The sequence below is a fragment of the Mesoplodon densirostris genome, chromosome 12, assembly GCF_025265405.1.
Source record: "Mesoplodon densirostris isolate mMesDen1 chromosome 12, mMesDen1 primary haplotype, whole genome shotgun sequence".
Classification (NCBI taxonomy): domain Eukaryota; kingdom Metazoa; phylum Chordata; class Mammalia; order Artiodactyla; family Ziphiidae; genus Mesoplodon; species Mesoplodon densirostris.
This window is the reverse complement of record NC_082672.1, coordinates 82430886-82452488: the sequence shown is the minus strand read 5'-3', so window position 1 is coordinate 82452488 and position 21603 is coordinate 82430886. Positions and strand designations below refer to the sequence as shown.

The window sequence follows — 21603 nt, the reverse complement described above, 5'->3', positions numbered from 1 at the left end:
GGTAACAGGGGACTGCTTTAGGGGGCAACAAAAACTAAAGAGGGATGGATGAATTCAAGAGACACTTTAAAGGAAGAAGTATTAGGTTCAGTGACTGACTGGGTCATGATTGGGGCAAAGGAGAAAGAGGGGTAAAAGGTTTCAGTTAATTAAATAAGGAGGCCATTGGACTGATGGGGCTCTCGTGCCGTGGGGGCCCTACGTAAACAAACCAGGATCTAAGGCTGTGAATGCCTCACGGTTATGAAATCAAAATGCTAAGGACAACCAATCAGAAACAGTCACCTAGGCTTTAAGCTGTGGTCAATCTATGATTTCCTTTCTTTGCTGCCATCTTTTCTCTATAAAGTCTCTCCACCTCTTGAATGAGGGGACTCTCCAACCACTTCCAGTTTGGCACTGCCAATTCCAATCGATTTCTGCTCAAATAAACTCAAATTTTTTAATATGCTTCAGTTTATCTTTTGAGATTTTGAGATTTCCAGCGTGGTCTTTGGGAGACTGTAAGGTTTTTGAGAAAGCAGGAGAAAGGAGAAGCCCGTGAAAAGGTCAAGGATTTGGTCTTAGATATGAAGAATTATATCTTTTCTGTAAAAGAAAAGGATAAGCATGAGATGGGTGCAGACAAGGTAGATATGTAAACGTGGCAGAGAAATTTAAAGAAACTCCTATCTGATGACATGCGTTTTCTTTACAAAGTAGAAAGGGAGATTATCTACTGAGAGTGAAAAGGGAGAAACCAGAATCTCCCCAGAAGACAGCATTTTCCTGAATCCCTTCCCTCATTAGAAAGAATCACAAATATTCTGGTACCCATCAAGACTGGAACTAAACATCCAAAGAACTGAAGTTGTTCTATACCCAATAATTACTCATAGTGATAGGACTTGGGAAGAATGGATCTAACCAACAACCAAGACACAGACTATTGTCTGCAACACAGGGCTCCAGGTGGAAGGATCCTGGTCCAGGCATCCTGTGCCACAAGCACATTCACACCCTAAGAAGTTTCACAATTTGCAGCACCAAATACATTATGCTGTACAAGGGACAAACTGGTTTCCTCAGTAGAAAAGTACGAACTAGAAGCATGCTCTCTTTAAAAACAAACAGAAATCTCTGGTAGGTCTGTGTCTTTATTCCTGTCTTACCCCTAGGTTCTTCATGACATTTTTTTTTTCTTAAATTCCATATATATGTGTTAGCATATGGTACAGACCTACTAGAGAATGGACTTGAGGATATGGGGAGGGGGAAGGGTAAGCTGGGACAAAATGAGAGAGTGGCATGGACATATATACACTACCAAATGTAAAATCGATAGCTAGTGGGAAGCAGCCACACTGCATGGAGAGATCAGCTCAGTGCTTTGTGACCACATAGAGGGGTGGGATAGGGAGGGTGGGAGGGAGACGCAAGAGGGAAGAGATATGGGAACATATGTATAACTGATTAACTTTGTTATAAAGCAGAAACTAACACACCATTGTAAAGCAATTATACTCCAATAAAGATGTTAAAAAAAATTCAAAAAAAAAAAACAAGGGCTGAGAAACTGCAGTCAGTTGCAGCCAGAAGAGACTAAGAGGTCGTCTGGTTCAGGGATTCCTACACAGGCTGTGTATCCAAATCTCCAGAAAAGCTGCTATAAAAATTGAGACCGTGACCCCAAATCTGCTTTATTTTTTTTTAATTTTTTTTATTAGTTTCTGCTTTATAACAAAGTGAATCAGTCACACATATACATCTGTTCCCACATCCCTTCCCTCATGCATCTCCCTCCCTCCCACCCTCCCCATCCCACCCCTCCAGGCGGTCACAAAGCACCGAGCTGATCTCCCTGTGCTCTGCGGCTGCTTCCCACTAGCTATCTACCTTATGTTTGGTAGTGTATATATGTCCATGCCTCTCTTTCGCTTTGTCACAGCTTACCCTTCCCCCTCCCCATATCCTCAAGTCCATTCTCAAGTAGGTCTGTGTCTTTATTCCCGTTTTACCCCTAGGTTCTTCATGACATTTTTTTTTTAATTCCATATATATGTGTTAGCCTACGGTATTTGTCTTTCTCTTTCTGACTTACTTCACTCTGTATGACAGACTCTAGGTCTATCCACCTCATTACAAATAGCTCAGTTTCGTTTCTTTTTATGGCTGAGGAATATTCCATTGTATATATGTGCCACATCTTCTTTATCCATTCATCCGATGATGGACACTTAGGTTGTTTCCAGCTCCGGGCTATTGTGAATAGAGCTGCAATGAACATTTTGGTACGTCTCTTTTTGAATTATGGTTTTCTCAGGGTATATGGCCAGTAGTGGGATTGCTGGGTCATATGGTAGTTCTATTTGTAGTTTTTTAAGGAACCTCCATACTGTTCTCCATAGTGGCTGTACCAATTCACATTCCCACCAGCAGTGCAAGAGTGTTCCCTTTTTTCCACACCCTCTCCAGCATTTATTGTTTCTAGATTTCTTGATGATGGCCATTCTGACTGCTGTGAGATGATATCCTATTATAATTTTGATTTGCATTTCTCTAATGATTAATGATGTTGAGCATTCTTTCATGTGTCTGTTGGCAGTCTGTATATCTTCTTTGGAGAAATGCCTATTTAAGTCTTCTGCCCATTTTTGGATTGGGTTGTTTGTTTTTTGGCTATTGAGCTGCATGAGCTGTTTATAAATTTTGGAGATTAATCCTTTGTCAGTTGCTTCATTTGCAAATATTTTCTCCCATTCTGAGGGTTGTCTTTTGGTCTTGTTTATGGTTTCCTTTGCTGTGCAAAAGCTTTGAAGTTTCATTAGGTCCCATTTGTTTATCTTTGTTTTTATTTCCATTTCTCTAGGAGGTGGGTCCAAAAGGATCTTGCTCTGATTTATGTCATAGAGTGTTCTGCCTATGTTTTCCTCTAAGACTTTGATAGTTTCTGGCCTTACATTTAGGTCTTTAATCCATTTGGAGCTTATTTTTGTGTATGGTGTTAGGGAGTGATCTAATCTCATACTTTTACATGTCCCTGTCCAGTTTTCCCAGCACCACTTATTGAAGAGGCTGTCCTTTCTCCACTGTACATTCCTGCCTCCTTTATCAAAGATAAGTTGACCATATGTGCGTAGGTTTATCTCTGGGCTTTCTATCCTGTTCCATTGATCTATCTTTCTGTTTTTGTGCCAGTACCACACTGTCTTGATTACTGTAGCTTTGTAGTATAGTCTGAAGTCAGGGAGCCTGATTCCTCCAGCTCCGTTTTTCGTTCTCAAGATTGCTTTGGCTATTCGGGGTCTTTTGTTTTTCCAAACAAATTTTGAAATTTTATGTTCTAGTTCTGTGAAAAATGCCAGTGGTAGTTTGATAGGGATTGCATTGAATCTGTAGATTGCTTTGGGTAGTAGAGTCATTTTCACAATATTGATTCTTCCAATCCAGGAGCATGGTATATCTCTCCATCTATTTGTATCATCTGCTTTAGAAAGTCTAGGCTGCCAGGGGGCCGAGCAGAGCTACTCACTTAGAGGGGTCAAGTAAGTAGCTCTGTCTCACCATCAGGGAGTTCCAAGAACGAATCAGGGGCGTGCCTTTTCCACTACCCACCACCGCCTCTCACTGGAAGAGACAGAACCCGAAGGTGCCTAGCTGTGGGCACACAGCAGCACTTCTCAAAACGTGGTCCTGAAAACAAATAGGATTCCCTAGGTGCTAATGTAAAATGCGAACTGCTAGGTCGCTGCCTGCGATACTGACTTGCTGTCTGGGGGCGGGGCGCCGGGCTGCGCAACTTGAAGGAGAGCTGCCATCAGCGGGTTCCCAGGCACACGAGTGCTTGGGAACCACGGCTAAGTCCCAGCAGCGGGAGCTGTACCAGCCACTCTGGGAGTAAAGACACGCTGTCTGCTCCCAAGGAAGGAAGGCGCAGGGCCGCGATATCCAGAAGCAGGGCTCTCTCAGTGCTCTTCCTTCGGGTCCTCAGAGGAGTGTGACACCGATGCTTGAGTCGCCCAGAGACCTGAAACTCTGGGCCAGCCGAGGCTGCCCAAGGGAGAGGGCAGTGTGGTAAGATCCCTCCTGCCTCCTGGGAGCCTGGTGCTCAGAGTCCAGCGCCAGCCTCTCTTTTAAAGAACCTCTAAAACTGCCTTCTAGTAACCTGGAATACAATTTATTATCAAAGGTGCCAGAAAATTTGCAACTAAATCCAGAATATACATACAACAGAAGATGCGTCAGCCTTAAAAAGGAAGGAAATTCTGACGCGTGCTATAACCTGGATGAGCCTTGAAGACATTAAACTAAGTGGAATAAAGTCACAAAAAGACATACACTCTATGAGTCTACTTCTATGAGGTACTTAGAGTAGTCAAAATCATAGAGACAGAAAGTAGAACGATGGGTGCCGGGACGTGAGGGCAGGGCTGGAAGGAGGGAAATGTGCAGTTATTGCTTCGTAGGTACAGAGTTTCAGTTCTGCAAGATGAAAAGAGTTCTGGAGATGGATGATGCACTATATTGTTGCAAAACATTGTGAATGTATTTAATACCATTGAACTGTACACTTAAAAATAGTTAAGACAGTAAATCTCCTGTTATGTATATTTTACCACAATTTAAAAAATAGGGAGAAAAAAAAAACATTTGCAACTATTTGGGAGAACCAAGGATACCAGTCAAGAGATAAGGCAACTAGAGAAATACTACAAAAAAACGAAAATACAAGCAATGCCTGACTTTTAAAACAAATCATCTTCCCAAGGTGTATTTGTAAGATGATTATCAACTTAGAGCACATTTCCCCACTTGACCTATAATGTACATGATGTATAACAACTCTGTAAAACACATGTCTGTGGAGGGGTATTATGGCTAAAATAAACCCCTTCCCTCTGCGGGGAGGGTCTGGTGCTCCAGGAAGTTAAGGGAGAACTGATGGAAAAGGGCCTGGAGACGTGGAAGGGACCAAAGTGTGGGAGAGCCGGCAGGGACGGTGATTGCTCCCAAAGCAGCAAAGAACAAGTCCCATCCGATGCAATCATATAGATTAAGTATATGCACAAATAGCACACAAAAAGGTCAGAGTTCTTACTAAATTTTACTAACTTTAAGAGGGCTTAAAAATAAGAATCATCAAGACTTGCTTTATAATAATGCCACTCTGATTATCTACATGTCACTACAAATCAAAGCTCTGGTAAGTCCTGTATACATTGTCCTTCAGTAGTAATACTAAAATAAGGCCATATTTTTTCTAGAGACAAAATGGGATTTCAAAACAGTGTCCTGAAAATAATTATTTTCCCCTCCCTAAAATTTATACTAAGAATGGTCACTGCCTTGGGAAAATAAAAATATGGTCTATAATGGTAGATTGTTTAAATAATAAATATATATCCTCCATAATAATTATTCACAGCTAAAAGGAAAAGAGTTTCATAATAAGCAATATAAAGTCCTTGAATGCTGTGCAGGAGTCAAGGAAAGATAAACCAGAGACCAAGGCTGGATCCAGTTTGCTTGTCATAACATTTCTTTGACTATACTGACCTCTGGTGGCCATTGGAGGAGTCTTTTTTTTTTTTTTTTTTTAATAACGGGGCTTATTTTCCCACAGTTGTGTGCCTTAACATTGTATCACCTAGGGGGGATCCTTTTACAATGTACATGTATATTAAATAATCACATTGTACACTTTAAATATCTTACAATTGTATTTGTCAATTATATCTCAATAAAGATGGAAGGAAAAAACATGACATCACCACTAATAAGTTCCTGATCAATATGCCTGTCTTCAAAAAGATAAAGAGGGGGCTTCCCTGGTGGCGCAGTGGTTGAGAGTCTGCCTGCTGATGCAGGGGACGCGGGTTCGTGTCCCGGTCCAGGAAGATCCCACATGCCGCGGAGCGGCTGGGCCCGTGAGACATGGCCGCTGAGCCTGAGCATCCGGAGCCTGTGCTCCGCAACGGGAGAGGCCACAACAGCGAGAAGCCCACGTACCACAAAAAAAAAAAAAAGATGTTCATAGAATGTGGAAAAGGAGACATTATATTTAGTTCAAGACCAATGACTATGATATAGCTTTCACGCATTCATTTAACAAGTACCGACTTCTACCTTGTGCAAAGAACCATGCTGTCTCTAAGACACAGGGGAACAAGACTCTGCCTAGACCTCATACAGACTCTGCGTATCAGGTCCTGCCAATCAAGTGACAGGAATGGACCAAGAGAAGCACAGTGTGCTACGCAAACGTCCAGAGGCGCCAGGCCATCAAAGATAATGCCTGAGGACAAAAGCAAGGAGCTAGAAAAACAGCAGTAAAACAGCGTTCCAGGCAGAGGGAGCAGCCTGCCTGGAAGGCTCTGGGACAGGACAGACTGGCGAGTTTAAGAAACTTAAGGAATAATACATCTAAAGCACAGAGTTCAAGGGTAAGGGTGGCCCTTAACAAGGCCAAAGAGGTGGGCAAGGACCAGATTTTGTGAATGTTTTTTAATTTTTCAAGCACTTGAATTTCCTTAAGAGCATTTATCTTTTTTTTTCCTATTAAAGCAATAGGGGAGGTCAAGTCCACAAACTACTACATGAGAAATCCGGTAATTCTTTCACCCTACAGTCTCACATCTCCCAGCCTTTCTCCACTATTCTAGTCTCCTCTCTCCCCTGGTACATATTCTGTGTACCACGCACTGAACAAAGGAATCCCAGAGAGGCTGCTACCCACAAGGCTGAGACCTGGTCACTGTGCAGAGGTGGCCTCGGAATGGGCCAGCGATGGACATCTGACCCAGTGACCCGTCTGCGGGCTGCCAGCCACCCAGGCAGAGGCTTGCTTGTAGTACTCTGAGGACATGGTTATTAGGCTAAGCCAATGCGCTCAGTCCAGATCTGGACCAGAGGACAGCCTAGAGGCTGGAGAGAAGCGAGGGGAATGGGGAAGCCGCTGGCCCCAAAGCACAGGTGCTCATGCTGACAACAGACCGTCTCTATCCCCAGGCGGCCTGAGTGAGACTCGCTCCTTGGAGGCACCTGACGGGCCTCACCGACTGAGCGCCTCACAAGTCCTCTGCTGCCGCACCACCTCGTGTCCCTCTGTCACCCTTGTGTCCCCTCGCTTTGTCATATTAGTCATCTCCCCGCAATAGTCTCTGAAGACAGAGATCAGGTGTTAGCCTTCCTGGTATCATATCACCACACTCTAAGCCCTCAACACATATCTGATGGAGGATGGTAGATGGATGGGTGGATGGACGGGTGGATGGATGAATGGCTAGATGGATGGATGGACAAACAGCCGATTCCCGGGGAAATGATCATGAAACCAAAACGTGGGAACAGAGAATAAAGTCCTAACTCCTTAAAACTCACGACACGCCTCCTAATCTGCAGCTCCCAGCATCCTCGGCATGCTCCGGTCCCTCCGTGCTCCCCAGTCCCCAGACCCCGGGGCTCTCCTCCACCTTCCCTGCCTCGACACAAACCCTCCTCTCTCCTATGTCTCACAAACACCTACTCTGTCCGCCTTTTCTACAAGCTCCAGTGTCTGGTCCCCCCAGCGTTCATCACCCCCGCTCTCAGCACCCATAATTCCTTGGACGCTTCCTCACTTCCTCTGTGGCACAAACTCTCCACGAGCCCGGCGTGATCCTCACCTTCATGCAGACGCTCAAAAAACATGTGCTAAGGGGACCTAGTTCTGCTTCTAAAATGTGGCCCCCGAAAATGCTAACTAAAGGAAAATTTTTTAAGTTTTAATTTATTAGGTACTTGGTACTTTTATCTTACCTCAGGCCACCTGCTAATGAATGACTATTCCTTCTAATAAAGTGGCTCTCGAAGGAGGAGGGAGAGGGCATTTTTCGAAGGGGACATTTGGTGACATCTGGAGACATCTCTGGCTGTCACGACTTGGAGGGAGGGGACAGCTGCTACTGGCATTTAGTGGGCAAAGGTCAGAGATGCTGCTAAATGTCCCACAGTGCACAGGACAGCCCCGCAACAAAGAATTTTTTACCGTAATGTCAAAAGTGAGAAGCCCTGTTCTAATAGAATTTTTAAAGCTCTCATTTGTGACTTTATATACATTTTAATAAATTCCAAAGAAAAAAATTAGAAAATATTCAATGAATCTTCAAACACCACAGAGTGATGCACCAGAGAAAACTCGAGGCGGAGACACAGAGGGCGTTCTAGTGCCCCTGCCCTGTTAGATGTCGAAGCCATAGAAGTTGGCAGCACATACAGGAAGCAAGCAGGGGAGCTGGGCAGAAAGAAGCATAGGGGAGCAGAAGACTGATGGAGCTGTTAAGGTCACTAGAGTTTTGGTTTTGTTTTTGCTTTTGCTTTTAACATCTTTATTGGAGTGTAATTGCTTTACAATGGTGTGTTAGTTTCTACCGTACAACAAAGTGAATCAGTTATACATATACATATATCCCCATATCCCCTCCCACCCTCCCTATCCCACCCCTCTAGGTGGTCACAAAGCACCGAGCTGATCGCCCTGTGCTATGCGGCTGCTTCCCACTAGCTATCTATTTTACATTTGGTACTGTATATATGTCCATGCCACCCTCTCACTTCATCCCAGCTTACCCTTCCCCCTCCCCGTGTCCTCAAGTCCATTCTCTACGTCTGTGTCTTTATTCCTGTCCCGCCCCTAGGTTCATCAGAACCTTCTTTTTTTTAGATTCCATATATATGTGTTAGCATACAGTATTTGTTTTTCTCCTTCTGACTTACTTCACTCTGTATGACAGACTCTAGGTCCATCCACCTCACTGCAAATAACTCAATTTCTTTTCTTTTTATGGCTGAGTAATATTCCATTGCATATATGTGCCGCATCTTCTTTATCCATTCATCTGTCAATGGACACTTAGGTTGCTTCCATGTCCTGGATATTGTAAATAGTGCTGCAATGAACGTTGGGGCACGTGGCTCTTTTTGAATTATGGTTTTCTCAGGGTATATGCCCAGTAGTGGGATTGCTGGATCATATGGTAATTCTATTTTTAGTTTTTTAAGGAACCTCCATAATGTTCTCCATAGTGGCTGTATCAATTTACATTCCCACCAAGAGTGCAAGAGTGTTCCCTTTTCTCCGCACCCTCTCCAGCATTTATTGTTTATAGATTTTTTGATCATGGCCATTCTGACCCGTGTGAGGTGATACCTCACTGTAGTTTTGATTTGCATTTCTCTAATGATTAGTGATGTTGAGCATCCTTTCATGTGTTTGTTGGCTGCATGAGCTGCTTGTATATTTGGGAGATTAATCCTTTGTCAGGTGCTTCATTTGCAAATATTTTCTCCCATTCTGAGGGTTGTCTTTTGGTCTTGTTTATGGTTTCCTTTGCTGTGCAAAAGCTTTTAAGTTTCATTAGGTCCCATGTGTTCATTTTTGTCTTTATTTCCATTTCTCTAGGAGGTGAGTCAAAAAGGATCTTGCTGTGATTTATGTCATAGAGTGTTCTGCCTATGTTTTCCTCTAAGAGTTTGATAGTGTCTGGTCTTATGAAATTAGAACACTCCCTAACACCATATAAAAAAATAAACTCAAAAATGCATTAAAGACCTAAGGGTCACTAGAGTTTTTAAAACAAAGATAAAGTAGGTTAGACCAATCTCTCATCAGAAGTCATTACTCTGAGACATAAGATTTGCCACATAATAGCTATGTATTCATTACTTAGTTTTAAAATACTCAATGTGTGCAATAACTAAGTACAATAAATATTTACTCAGCTTTATACTAAAATGTGAAATGTCTTAACCGTCAAATGTTACATTATATAAAAAGACAACAATGATTAAAACTCTAATCAGTTATAACACAGGCTAACCCATTGGTAACAATAGTAAATTAAAAATAAAACCACTTAAATTATCTAGATACTCAGATTAATGTTTTTCTGTTCACTAAATAAATGACTTCAGAGATATTTTCCCCACCGGACCTATTTAAAACATTTTAACATTCCCCCACAAAATGTATTTATACTCACATTCACTTGAACTTGGATGGACCAGTCACCAAGTATCGGATGGGAAGATAACTGGAAAGTTTTGGAAACGACTCCAAGATCACTTTGTTCCGACAACCACTGTTGGATCAAATTTGACTTGGGATCCTACAACGAAAACCATGCACGTTAACGACATAAAACCCCCCATGCGATGTGGATCCAACCTGGTTACGAATACGGCCCTGCAGTACGCCCAGGCACATCCAAGATGTGGGACAGAGGGAGTTCTTGGAAAATGTCAGCTCTACACTACCAAAGAGGATGAATAAAAGTCACTTCTTTTCTCATATTCTCCTGAGAGCATCTTTATTCTGCTCCACCTTTTCAATCTTGGCACGTACTTCCTTCTACATGAAACACTACAACATGTACCTCACCAAACCTATGCTGCTGCTGGTGTTGTTGCTGAGAGAAAACCCCACGGTAGGGGTAACAGGCCCCTGTATTAAAGGCACTCGGCCTTGTCACCACCACTCCCACGTCATTCAGTCACTATGATTCTCCTCCAGCCTAGGATTATCCTCCCATTGCAGCTGAGAAAACGGGCGCCCAGAGAGGTTAGGTAAGCCCTCAACCACAAACAGCTGGTCCAATATCACAGCACCAACACATGATGGAACTCAGGATTCAAACCCACGTGTCTTTTTTTTTTTTTTTTTTTTTTTTTGCGGTACCTGGGCCTCTCATGGTTGTGGCCTCTCCCATTGCGGAGCACAGGCTCCGGACGTGCAGGCTCAGCGGCCGCGGCTCACGGGCCCAGCCGCTCCGCGGCATGTGGGATCCTCCCGGACCGGGGCACGAACCCGTGTCCCCTGCATCGGCAGGCGGACTCTCAACCACTGAGCCACCAGGGAAGCCCTCCACATGTCTCTTGATTCAACAAAAGTTGTGTCATGGGGGTGCTTAACCAAGGGGATGCATGAAGAACACCTGAGCCTTCCCAGGCTCTCCCGGAGCACGCCCCCTCCGTCCAATCCCATCCCAGGCTTGTCAACTCTGTCCCTTTAAAATCTCACATCCAGCCACCATTTTCTAACTATCGCAACTACTAACCTCTCTCCTCCAATCTTGCCTCTCCAATACATCTTCCCCACTGCCAAACACAAACCTGTGGCTGAGGCAAAGTGGTTGAAACACCAGACACAGTTCCTGGCAAATTACATGCAATGAGTAAACACTCGCTATGACCAGTATATCAGACCACCAGGGGACGATGACTTCTGTTTGCCAACAGAATGAGATCTACATTCCTCTGCGTAGTTTACAAGACTTAGTAAGATGACCCCATCTACATTTCTACTCATATCTTCCTCCAAACATACAGACTTGTTTGCAATCTGCCCCAAACGCCCATGCACCTAGGCCTCTACCATTGCTGCATGGAAGGCCGTTCCTTCCTTGTCCAGATGGTGAAATAAGCTCCAGCTTCCTGCCTTCTACACATGCCTCCAAGAGGCAGGAGTGACCACTCCCTGGAGAGACCCCAATGCGCCCGGAGTTTACCCCCCTAACATGTACTACTGTCTAAGGTTCTCATTTGTTATCTGGGTTTTATGGTGTTTTTTGTCATTGTTACTTTTTGGTTTTGGTGTTTCTTTGTTCCCTGGATTATGAACTCTGGGATCAAATTTTTTCCCTGATTCTTTTTTTTTTTTTGAATTTTATTTTATTTATTTTTTTATACAGCAGGTTCTTATTAGTTATCCATTTTATACATATTGGTGTATATATGTCAATTCCAGTCTCCCAATTCATCCCACCACCATCCCTGATTGCTAATCTCTATCCTCTGACTCAAGGTAGCGGGTTGGCCTGGTTATTAGAAGCCAGAGGAAACCTCCCTCCGCAAGCAGGGGAGACTGTGTAAATCGGGGTAAGTACAATGCTGAGAACTGAGTAGGAAGTGGTCTAGGAAGGCAGAAACTAATTGTTAAAACCAAAGACTAAGGGGCTTCCCTAGTGGTGCAGTGGTTAAGAATCTGCCTGCCAATGAAGGGCACACGGGTTCGATCCCTTGTCCGGGAAGATCCCACATGCCGCGGAGCAACTAAGCCCGTGAGCCACAACTACTGAACCTGCAAGCCACAACTACTGAGTCCATGCACCTAGAGCCCATGCTCCGCAACAAGAGAAGCCACCACAATGAGAAGCCCGCGCACCGCAACAAAGAGTAGCCCCCGCTCGCCTCAACTAGAGAAAGCCCGCGTGCAGCAACTAAGACCCAATGCAGCCAAAAATAAATAAATAAAATTTTTTAAAAAACCAAAGACCACAAGCGGGTCAAGAATAAGCAGGTCACCATCCTTGGCAAGCCCTGGGGCAGGCCCTGCAGTCAGAGCTGGCTCTCCTGCCCCTGTCAAGACTGGGATGGCTACGGAGCTCAAAGGATCAAAAATAAATGAAGAAATACAAAGAGCTAATAAATATATGCTGTCTAAGAATTAAGGGAATGCAAATGAAAGCAATGAAAGGACATTTTTTTCCACCACACTGACAAAAATAAAAAATGATAATAATAATTCCCAGTGTCGCTTAAAACGTAGGGAGAGAAATGCACATAGTCCACCGATGTATTATTTTGGTGAAGGTACACATTTCTCCCACAACCCTACAAACAAAGGAAATCCAAACTGAAGTCTTTGATAACCTGGAGGATCTGCAGGGCTGCGAGTGAATGAGATAAATCCCTCGTTTCCCAAGGCTGTCTGGGACCTGGGCATATCACCCACAAGGAAGAGACAGAGAATGTAGAAATGCCAGAAGTCCTTACAGAGCACATGAGGATTTGAACAGGTGACACATGGTGGCATCACAGCAGAGCCCAGCATTTGCATGTGGTCACCTCCTACTGGGATGCACACAGGACAGCCAAGTATGATGTGAACAGTGCCCCTGTCACAGCCTGAACAGCCACGTGGCTGGAGACACTGGGAAAGTGTCCCCTCATGCTCTTCGAGTCACCTCTGCACAGCTTGGGCTCTCCATCAGGTGCCTGTGTCAGCCATCCCAAGCAATCAACTCCCTGGCTGGAGAAGGCAAATATTTCTGCCAGTCCCCAGAGTCCTGGATGATGCACAAGGTGTGTGCCTAGCATGTAGAATTAAAGACATCAAATCACTTAAGTGAGGAGTCACCACTGCTCCAGGCCAGAGTGTCAGAGCACAGTCACAGGGCGGACCCCAAGCTAGGAGCTGTGCCCACAAGATCACTCACCTATATCAGGAGCAACAACTTCTCAGGAAGGGCGGCCAGGGTAGAAAACAGCATGCCAGCTGCCATCACAGCGTTGGAGGCACTTACCTCCGTAGTGTAAGGACTGGCTGCAGGAAGCCAGAATTAGGGGAAGAGGTTTATTCCACCATAAAAAGGTCCCTGAAGCCCCTTTGCTTCCTGAGAAGGTCAGTTACTGGGTCAGGGAAAACACCCAATGATCCCCAAAAAAACACTGAACATGCCTGAACATGCTATGATGGTCAATATCTTAGCCACATCCTACAGTCAGTCATTCTTGGCTGGGTAAATGGGCCCCAAAAAGCTGGCCTCCTGCAGTTCCCAGATGCCTTCTCCACACTTGCCTGCAGGTGGTGCTGTGCTAGAGAGTACAATTTCATCCAAGTCAGGGGCTCTCATTACATTACAGTCCCACTTTTCGCTGGGAAGTTTTTCTAAGAAACCACCTGTCCCATACTGAAAGATGTAGAAAAAGAAAACATCACAGTCTGGTGAACCCTGGCCCAAAGGGCTGTTTTCAGATGGAAGAGTGCAGGGTATGGGCATTCACATCAACGCTCTGACCCATGAGTAAGTACTGTGGTGAGTATGGCACCCACAGGTGCATTCACTCACTGGTCCCAAACACAGTAGGTTCCGGGTAGAACTCTCCTGCCCTGGCCAAGGGGACCACCCAGCAGCCAGGCCAGCGGGATCCCTCAGGACAAGAAATAGCAAGAGGAAGGGCTCTCTGTGCACTTCTGGGAAAGTCAAACGTGACAGGCGAAGTCCAAAATCGGAGAGAGGAACCCAAAGAATCCACAAATCACAATCAGCAGGGTTCGTTCTGGGTTAACGCTTACAACAGACAATTTATCCAGGGCTGATTTTTATTCGCCTGAGACAGAAAGAGGCAGGTCGACTGTAAGCAGCCAGACACATGCAGACATTCACGTCTAACTCATCCATTTACACAGAGCGTTGAGTCAGTTCTCAGTACTTGTGGATAAATGATGAAGGGCGGTATGAATGGCATCCATAAACTGCTCAGAGAGTTACCTGAATTCAGAAATGCTGTTCACTATGGCGACCTGCTTTATTCCAACACAGCAGAGGCAGACACTCACAGAGCTGCTGACTCTGAAATAATACCTGTTCCATTCAAGAAACATGCCAACCAATGTGATATCTGCTATAAACACATCTTGGCTTGAAGTTATATGTATACATGTTTGTTTGCTTGATTTTTGTTTGTGTGTTTGTTTAGCTCATAACAACAACAAAAACTAAGAATAGGAAGATACTGAACTAAAAAGCCTAAATTTGCCTTCCATTCTGTTATTCCTCACAACATTTCTTTTTCCTGTGCCACATTTTCTTTTTTTTTTAACATCTTTATTGGAGTATAATTGTTTTACAATGGTGTGTTAGTTTCTGCTGTATAACAAAGTGAATCAGCTATACGTATACATACATCCCCATATCACCTCCCTCTTGCGTCTCCCTCCCACCCTCCCTATCCCACCCCTCTAGGTGGTCACAAAGCACCAAGCTGACCTCCCTGTGCTATGCAGCTGCTTCCCACCAGCTATCTATTTTACATTTGGTAGTGTACGTATGTCCATGCCAACCAATGTCCTGGGACTGAGGGGATTTTCCAGTACTAAAATCAAGAGAGTCCCAGCAAACTGGTCACCCTATTTCTATGTCATTGGTCAAAGGTCTAATACTCTCTTCAGCTTAAACGTAGAAAACCAGGTCCAGCCGGATGTCAGTTGCCTCCAGCTTGGCCCTCCCTGGAAGCACTCAGTCTGCCAACCGTGCTGCCTCCAGAGCCCAGCGTACTCAGGCAGAGGAGGCCAAAAGATTTCCTGCCAGAGGGGCTCCTAGTACAACAATAGCTAATGTTCGGTGAGCGTGTTCTATGTGCCAGGCACAGTTCTAAATGCTTTACTTGAATCATATCACATAATCCTCACAAAAACCTTTACAAGATATTATTATTTTTACACATTTTACAAAGAAGGAAACCGAGGCTCAGAGAGGTTGATTAACTTCCTCAAGGTCACAGAGCTAACACCTATTCTTCTTAGAGCAGAGAGTGATCCTTTTAAAATGTTAACTCAGATCACATCATGCCTCTCCTCAGAATTCTCCAGTGAATTTTCATTTCACTCACAGTAAAGTCCAAAGTCCATATCATAGCCAAGAAAATCCTGTATAGCCCCTCATCCAGCTGACCGACCTGTACCTGACCTTATCTCCTAATATCTGTCCCCTCGCTTCCTGGGGAACAGTGCACTGCAAGCTTGTTCCCCCAATGCACCTAACAAGTTCCCACCTCAGGGCCTTTGCATATGCTATTCCCTCTGTTTGTAGAGGCTCATTCTTTTATTTCCTATAGGTCTCTGTTCAAATAGGACTTCTCTAATAACCCTATAGAAAACAGCAAACACAAACTCTCTCTCTCTCTCTCTCTCTCTCTCACACACACACACACACACACACACTTTTTTTACATATCTGTATGTTTATTTATTGTCTGTCCACTACCCACTGGAATGAAAAGTCGATTTAAGCAGGGACTCACCTTCTGTATCGAGGACACAGAAGTTTAATAAATGTTTGACAATGAATTAATCAATGAAGAAGCCAGGACCGGAACCCAAGCAGGCTTGACTCTGGAGCCTGAGCTCTCAGCCCAGTGCTGTACCATCCCCCTTCCTAGAGAAACCATCCCACTTTGGGAGGGAAGCTTAGCCACGTGAATCCTAAGACATCCCAGTACCAACAATGTGAGCAGAACTTCCAAGAGAGCTTCAGTGAGGCGGCTTTGAACCCCCAGCTTTTTTTTTTTTTTTTTTCGGTACGCGGGCCTCTCAGTGTTGTGGCCTCTCCCGTTGCGGAGCACAGGCTCCGGGCACGCAGGCTCAGCGGCCATGGCTCACGGGCCCAGCCGCTCCGCGGCACGTGTGATCCTCCCGGACCGGGGCACGAACCCGCGTCCCCTGCATCAGCAGGCGGACTCTCAACCACTGTGCCACCAGGGAAGCCCTGAACCCCCAGCTTTATTTCTGTCTGGCACTCACCTTAATCAGAATGTTTAAAGAGGTTTTGTAAGGCTTAAAATCTGAGAAGAGTGTAACAACACGAAACTTCACTTCTTGCTTTGGTTTATACAGGGGCTTGTCTGTTTGAATGAAGACAGTCATTCTCTTGGTCTCAAATGATAAGCGCGTACTATTCGAAAATAAAATCTCATCCTGGGCACGTCCAGTGACACGGAGCTCATAAATCTCGTCACCACTATTCAGAGGTAGCTGGGGGAAAAAAGACATCAGATGTATCAAGGTCTCATTGTTTTACCTCAAAAATGTTTTTAACTGTAAGTGAGAATTGAAATTTTAAATACATAGAATTATCAAAAGTAATCGCGATGTTGAAAAATGCGTCCCTCCTGACCACCAAAATCAAACAATTTGTTTTCTCTCCTTCGACATCCTGGAGTTTGCTCTCCAGTTAAACCACAGGGTCCCTGGACTGCAGGAACCACGTCTCTCAGCTCTGTCAGCAGTCACCTTGTCACCTCCTATCCCAAGTACAAACTCTTCCGCCCTGGCAGTCACTGTGGGCCACAGTACCCTTCTCCTCCGTGCCTCGCCCTGTCTGAGGCAGTCCACGGGTGAAAGGCACATTTGCACAGGCTTTGTTTTCTTGCCATACTCTCTCCAGGACCTCTCACCTGTTCTAGGATGTGCTCTCTTCCTATATCTTGTGCATCGTGTCACAGTCCTGGTAAGTTTGATGGCACCGTTGTTTTATGGTTTCTATCACTAGTGGAAATCCTACCTTCTAGCATGAACAGACCAGAAACCACACTCAGCCTACGCACACCATGTCATTCTACCTCACAATTCTTCTGGTGGGTGCTCTAACTAATACCGGTTTACAAACCAGGAACCTGCGGCTTGGAAGAGTAAAGGAAGTTGCTCCAGGTCACTGGCTGAGATTCAAACCCGGGATGAACTATACTACTCTAACAAGAGCCTTCCTGTGATGGTTTTTAAATATGTCCAAAATTTCTCTGACCCTCCTCCCTTCAAAAGTCAGAGCCCGACTCCTGGGCATATACCCAGAGAAAACCATGATTCACAAAGACATACACACCCCAGTGTTCATTGCAGCACTATTTACAATAGCCAGGTCAGAGAGGCAACCTAAATGCCCATCGACAGATGAATGGATAAAGAAGATGTGGCACGTATATACAATGGAATATTACTCAGCCATAAAAAGTTAAAAATTGGGTCATTTGTAGAGATGTGCATGGACCTAGAGACTGTCATAAAGAGTGAAGTAAGACAGAAAGAGAAAAACAAATATCGTATATTAACACATACATGTGGAATCTGAAAAAATTGATATAGACGATCTTATTTACAAAGCAGAAATAGAGACAGATGTAGAGAACAAATGTATGGATACCACGGGGAAAGGGGGGAGGTGGGATGAATTGGGAGATGGGGATGGACATATATACACTATTGATACTATGTATAAAATAGATAACCAGGGCTTCCCTGGTGGCGCACTGGTTGAGAGTCCGCCTGCTGATGCAGGGGACACGGGTTCATGCCCTGGTCCGGGAAGATCCCACATGCCACAGAGTGGCTGGGCCCGTGAGCCAAGGCCGCTGAGCCTACGCGTCCGGAGCCTGTGCTCCGCAATGGGAGAGGCCACAACTGTGAGAGGCCCGCACACCGCCAAAAAAAAAAAAAAAAGATAACCAATGAGAGCCTACTGTGCAGCACAGGAAACTCTACTCAATGCTCTGTGGTGACCTAAATGGGAAGGAAATCTAAAAAAGAGGATATCTGTATATGTACAGCTGATACACTTTGCTGTACAGTAGAAACTAACACAACATTGTAAAGCAACTATACTCCAATAAAAATTCATTTAAAAAAAAAAAGGTAGAGCCTAATTTCCCAGTGACTTGCCTCTCAAGAGTAGAATGAGGCTGCGTCATTCACAGGAGAGCTTCTGCCTGGTTCTCTCTTTCTTGGATTCCTGGCTCTGGGGGACGTCAGCCGCCATGTGCTAAGGACACTCAAGAGGCCTGTGAGAGGCCCACAGTGGGAGGAACAGAAGCCAAGAGCCACCACCCACCTGCCAGCCGCATGAAGAGCGACCTCCCTGAGGACCCCCAGGCCTGGTGAAGCCTTCAGATGACAGCAGCTCTGACATCGGCAGCTCAGAACTGCTCAACAACATGGCTCCCAAGTTCCTGACCCACAGAAATGGTGGGAAATAATAAAAGTTCATGGTTGTTTCACACCAGAGTTTGGGGATAACAGGTTACACAAGAATCAATAATGAGCACACCTGAATTTTAGTTCATTTTCATATTCATAAACCTGAGATTCTGAAACTAATGTTCCGCCTCCTTTTTGCAAATAAGAGTTGTCCACAGAGAGCTCCAAGGAGATTTTCCAGAAATAGCAGCCACCAAAAGCCAGCAATGTGGATAAGCATATGAAAGAAACGTAACAAACCACCAATACAGTGGTCAGCAGGAAACAGGGAGAAAAGTACTGGTGTTTGCAGTTTACTTGGAAATGCATTTTAAAAATAAGATCAGGGCTTCCCTGGTGGCGCAATGGTTGAGAGTCTGCCTGCCGATGCAGGGGACACGGGTTTGTGGCCCGGTCCGGGAGGATCCCACATGCCGCGGAGCGGCTGGGCCCGTGAGCCATGGCCGCTGAGCCTGCGCGTCCGGAGCGTGTGCTCCGCAATGGGAGAGGCCACAACAGTGAGAGGCCCGTGTACCACAAAAAAGTAAATTAAAAAATAAAAATAAGATCAATTAATGGACGGAGAGATGAGTAGATGCATAAATATGTGATTGAGCAAGCATGGTAAAATGTTAACAGTAGATTCTAAGCAGTGGTTACAGGAGTGTTCCCTATGAAACTCTTTCAGGTTTTTTGGATATTTGATATTTTCATAGTAAACTGTTAGGAGAAACAATCAGTAATATCACCTTCAAAGGACCTCTAGTACTGATTTTTGCTTTCCTTTAATAAATAAACATTCACTGAGCACCTTCAAGCTCCAGGTTGTTCTAGGTGCTTGGGATTCAATGTGAACCAAAGATGCACGCCCTAGAGGGCTGCGAATCTAGCCTGGAACTTGCATCCTTATATCCTATTCTCTCAAATGATGCTTCAGTCCTCAGATTCTTTTAAACAGAGTCCTTAATACCGTAAGCAGGAAAATATATATGCCAGGAACCAGCATACCATTTGCTTGTATACAGCACAGGTTTATAAATAGTTCATGCTTAAAAAATATATTAGATGGAATTTCTCTCTATGATTTGGATATCGTTTGATCATTTTTAGTGGCACAGAGGCCCCAGAACAGAGAGTAGATTGAAGACTGATGTCAAATTAATGATGCAGAGGTCTGAAACTAAAGAGACCTATTAACCACGAGGAGGTCAAAGAGTTAGAAAATTCGAATTAACACAAAAATGTGCAAAGCATTTTACTCTGTCCCCTGCTCCATCCTCCTTCAGGGAGTTGACACAAGAGGAGACGGTACTGACTATCTTTCTGCTCCTTTCACTTATCCTAATTCTCTTTTTCAACACTCCCCTGTTAGAAACCCCACCTCTCCCTATGTAAAATTCAGGTGACTTGGGATCCTCAAAGCCTCGGTGCTAATCCTAGAGCTGGAAAGTCTAGCATGACAATATGGACTTGTCAGAGTGGACCTGGTGTGCCCCTATGAATGACGAGGCATCGCTGCACGGCTTAGGGTGTCACCATGGACTCTGGCTGTCAGTAGAGACCTTGGTCATCCATTGGTAACAGTAGAGGGAGATAATGAGAAGGAGACTGGAGAAAATACTGGGGATGTTAAGCAATCTTTCTAAAAGATTCTCTCTGTGCCAGACCTGCAGTGGGTTGTAACCTGCTTCCCACCTTCTTGGGGGACACAATTACCAAAAAGGATTCCCAGAATTGGTAATAAAGGGGTTCCCTAACAAGAGACTTCCTTATCTCTTACACAAGAACCAATTATTTACCCACAGAGATTTTGGATCCTACGTGTTGAACTGAGGTCACAGGGCTGGGAAAAGATGTAGTTCCCATATACAGACACTGTCTGGCAGCAGAATAAGAGTCTGGGGCTATACAATACCCAGGGCTTAGATGAACAAAATATCAATGAGCATCTGAGTTGAGCACAGTTGATTCCCAGTTATGTTAAGTCTATTTTGTGTATACATAAACGCAAACTCTCCAGGTGGATGATAGAGGCATGCTCAGAAAGGTTCTTGATGGACAATAAATGGACTCCTTATTCTAATCTGGGCCGTCTAAAACCATCTTCTCTGAAAGATCAACTGTCTTAAGGAAACAAACAACACAATAGTATTTATCCTACTTTATTTCACTAATAACGCCAGTTACCAAAAGTAATGGTAATTTCAAATAACTTTCAAAATAAAATTGAGAAATTTAAGATGATAGTTTCTATTTTAAAATATATTAGTAATTAAACTTTAAAAGCATTCTAATTTTATTAGGAGGTTTGGATTAACATATATACACTACTATACATAAAATGGACAATCAACAAGGACCTACTGTATAGGACAGGGAACTCTACTCAACATTCTGTAATAACCTATATGGGAAGAGAATCTAAAACAGAATAGATATATGTATATGTATAACTGATTCACTTTGCTGTACACCTAAAACTAACACAGCATTGTAAATCAACTATATTCCAATATAAAATTTAAAAAAATTTTTTAGGCATGCTAATTTTAAAAACCACTCCCTCGTTTTAAGTTGGATTTACTTACAAAGAGAATAAAAAGAAACTTTTTCTAGCACGTTTTGTACAAACAATAATCTTTATGTTAAGCGTAAATTCTGTTTTTTATTTACTTCTTCTTGAAGGCTGATTTTACTGTATCAAAAACAGAAACAGGGCTTCCCTGGTGGCGCAGTGGTTGGGAGTCCGCCTGCCGATGCAGGGGACACGGGTTTGTGCCCCGTTCCGGGAAGATCCCACATGCCGCGGAGCGGCTGGGCCCGTGAGCCATGGCCGCTGAGCCTGCGCGTCTGGAGCCTGTGCTCCGCAACGGGAGAGGCCACAGCAGTGAGAGGCCCGTGTACCGCAAAAAAAAAAAAAAAAAAAAAACAGAAACAATGAGCTAGTCAGATATTAAAAACACATTTGTTTTAATGCAGCCAATATATTCATATCTTATAGGAAAACTTCATGAGGACCTTAAAAAATAATTTAAAATATTACATCTACAAGCATCAGAATGCAAGAGCACTTGGAAAGA

General features: G+C 44.2%; 1 protein-coding gene across 1 annotated transcript in view; it reads right to left on the bottom strand.

Annotated features, from left to right (window-relative positions):
* The window catches only part of CD109 (CD109 molecule), a 129773-nt gene that overhangs the window by 86355 nt on the left and 21815 nt on the right, over positions 1–21603 (bottom strand). Inside the window, exons 4-5 of the mRNA XM_060114417.1 lie at positions 16319–16549; positions 9999–10124 (exon numbers count right to left, since the gene is read on the bottom strand). Coding sequence (XP_059970400.1) covers positions 9999–10124; positions 16319–16549 — 357 coding nt within the window. The remainder of the gene's footprint in view (positions 1–9998; positions 10125–16318; positions 16550–21603) is intronic.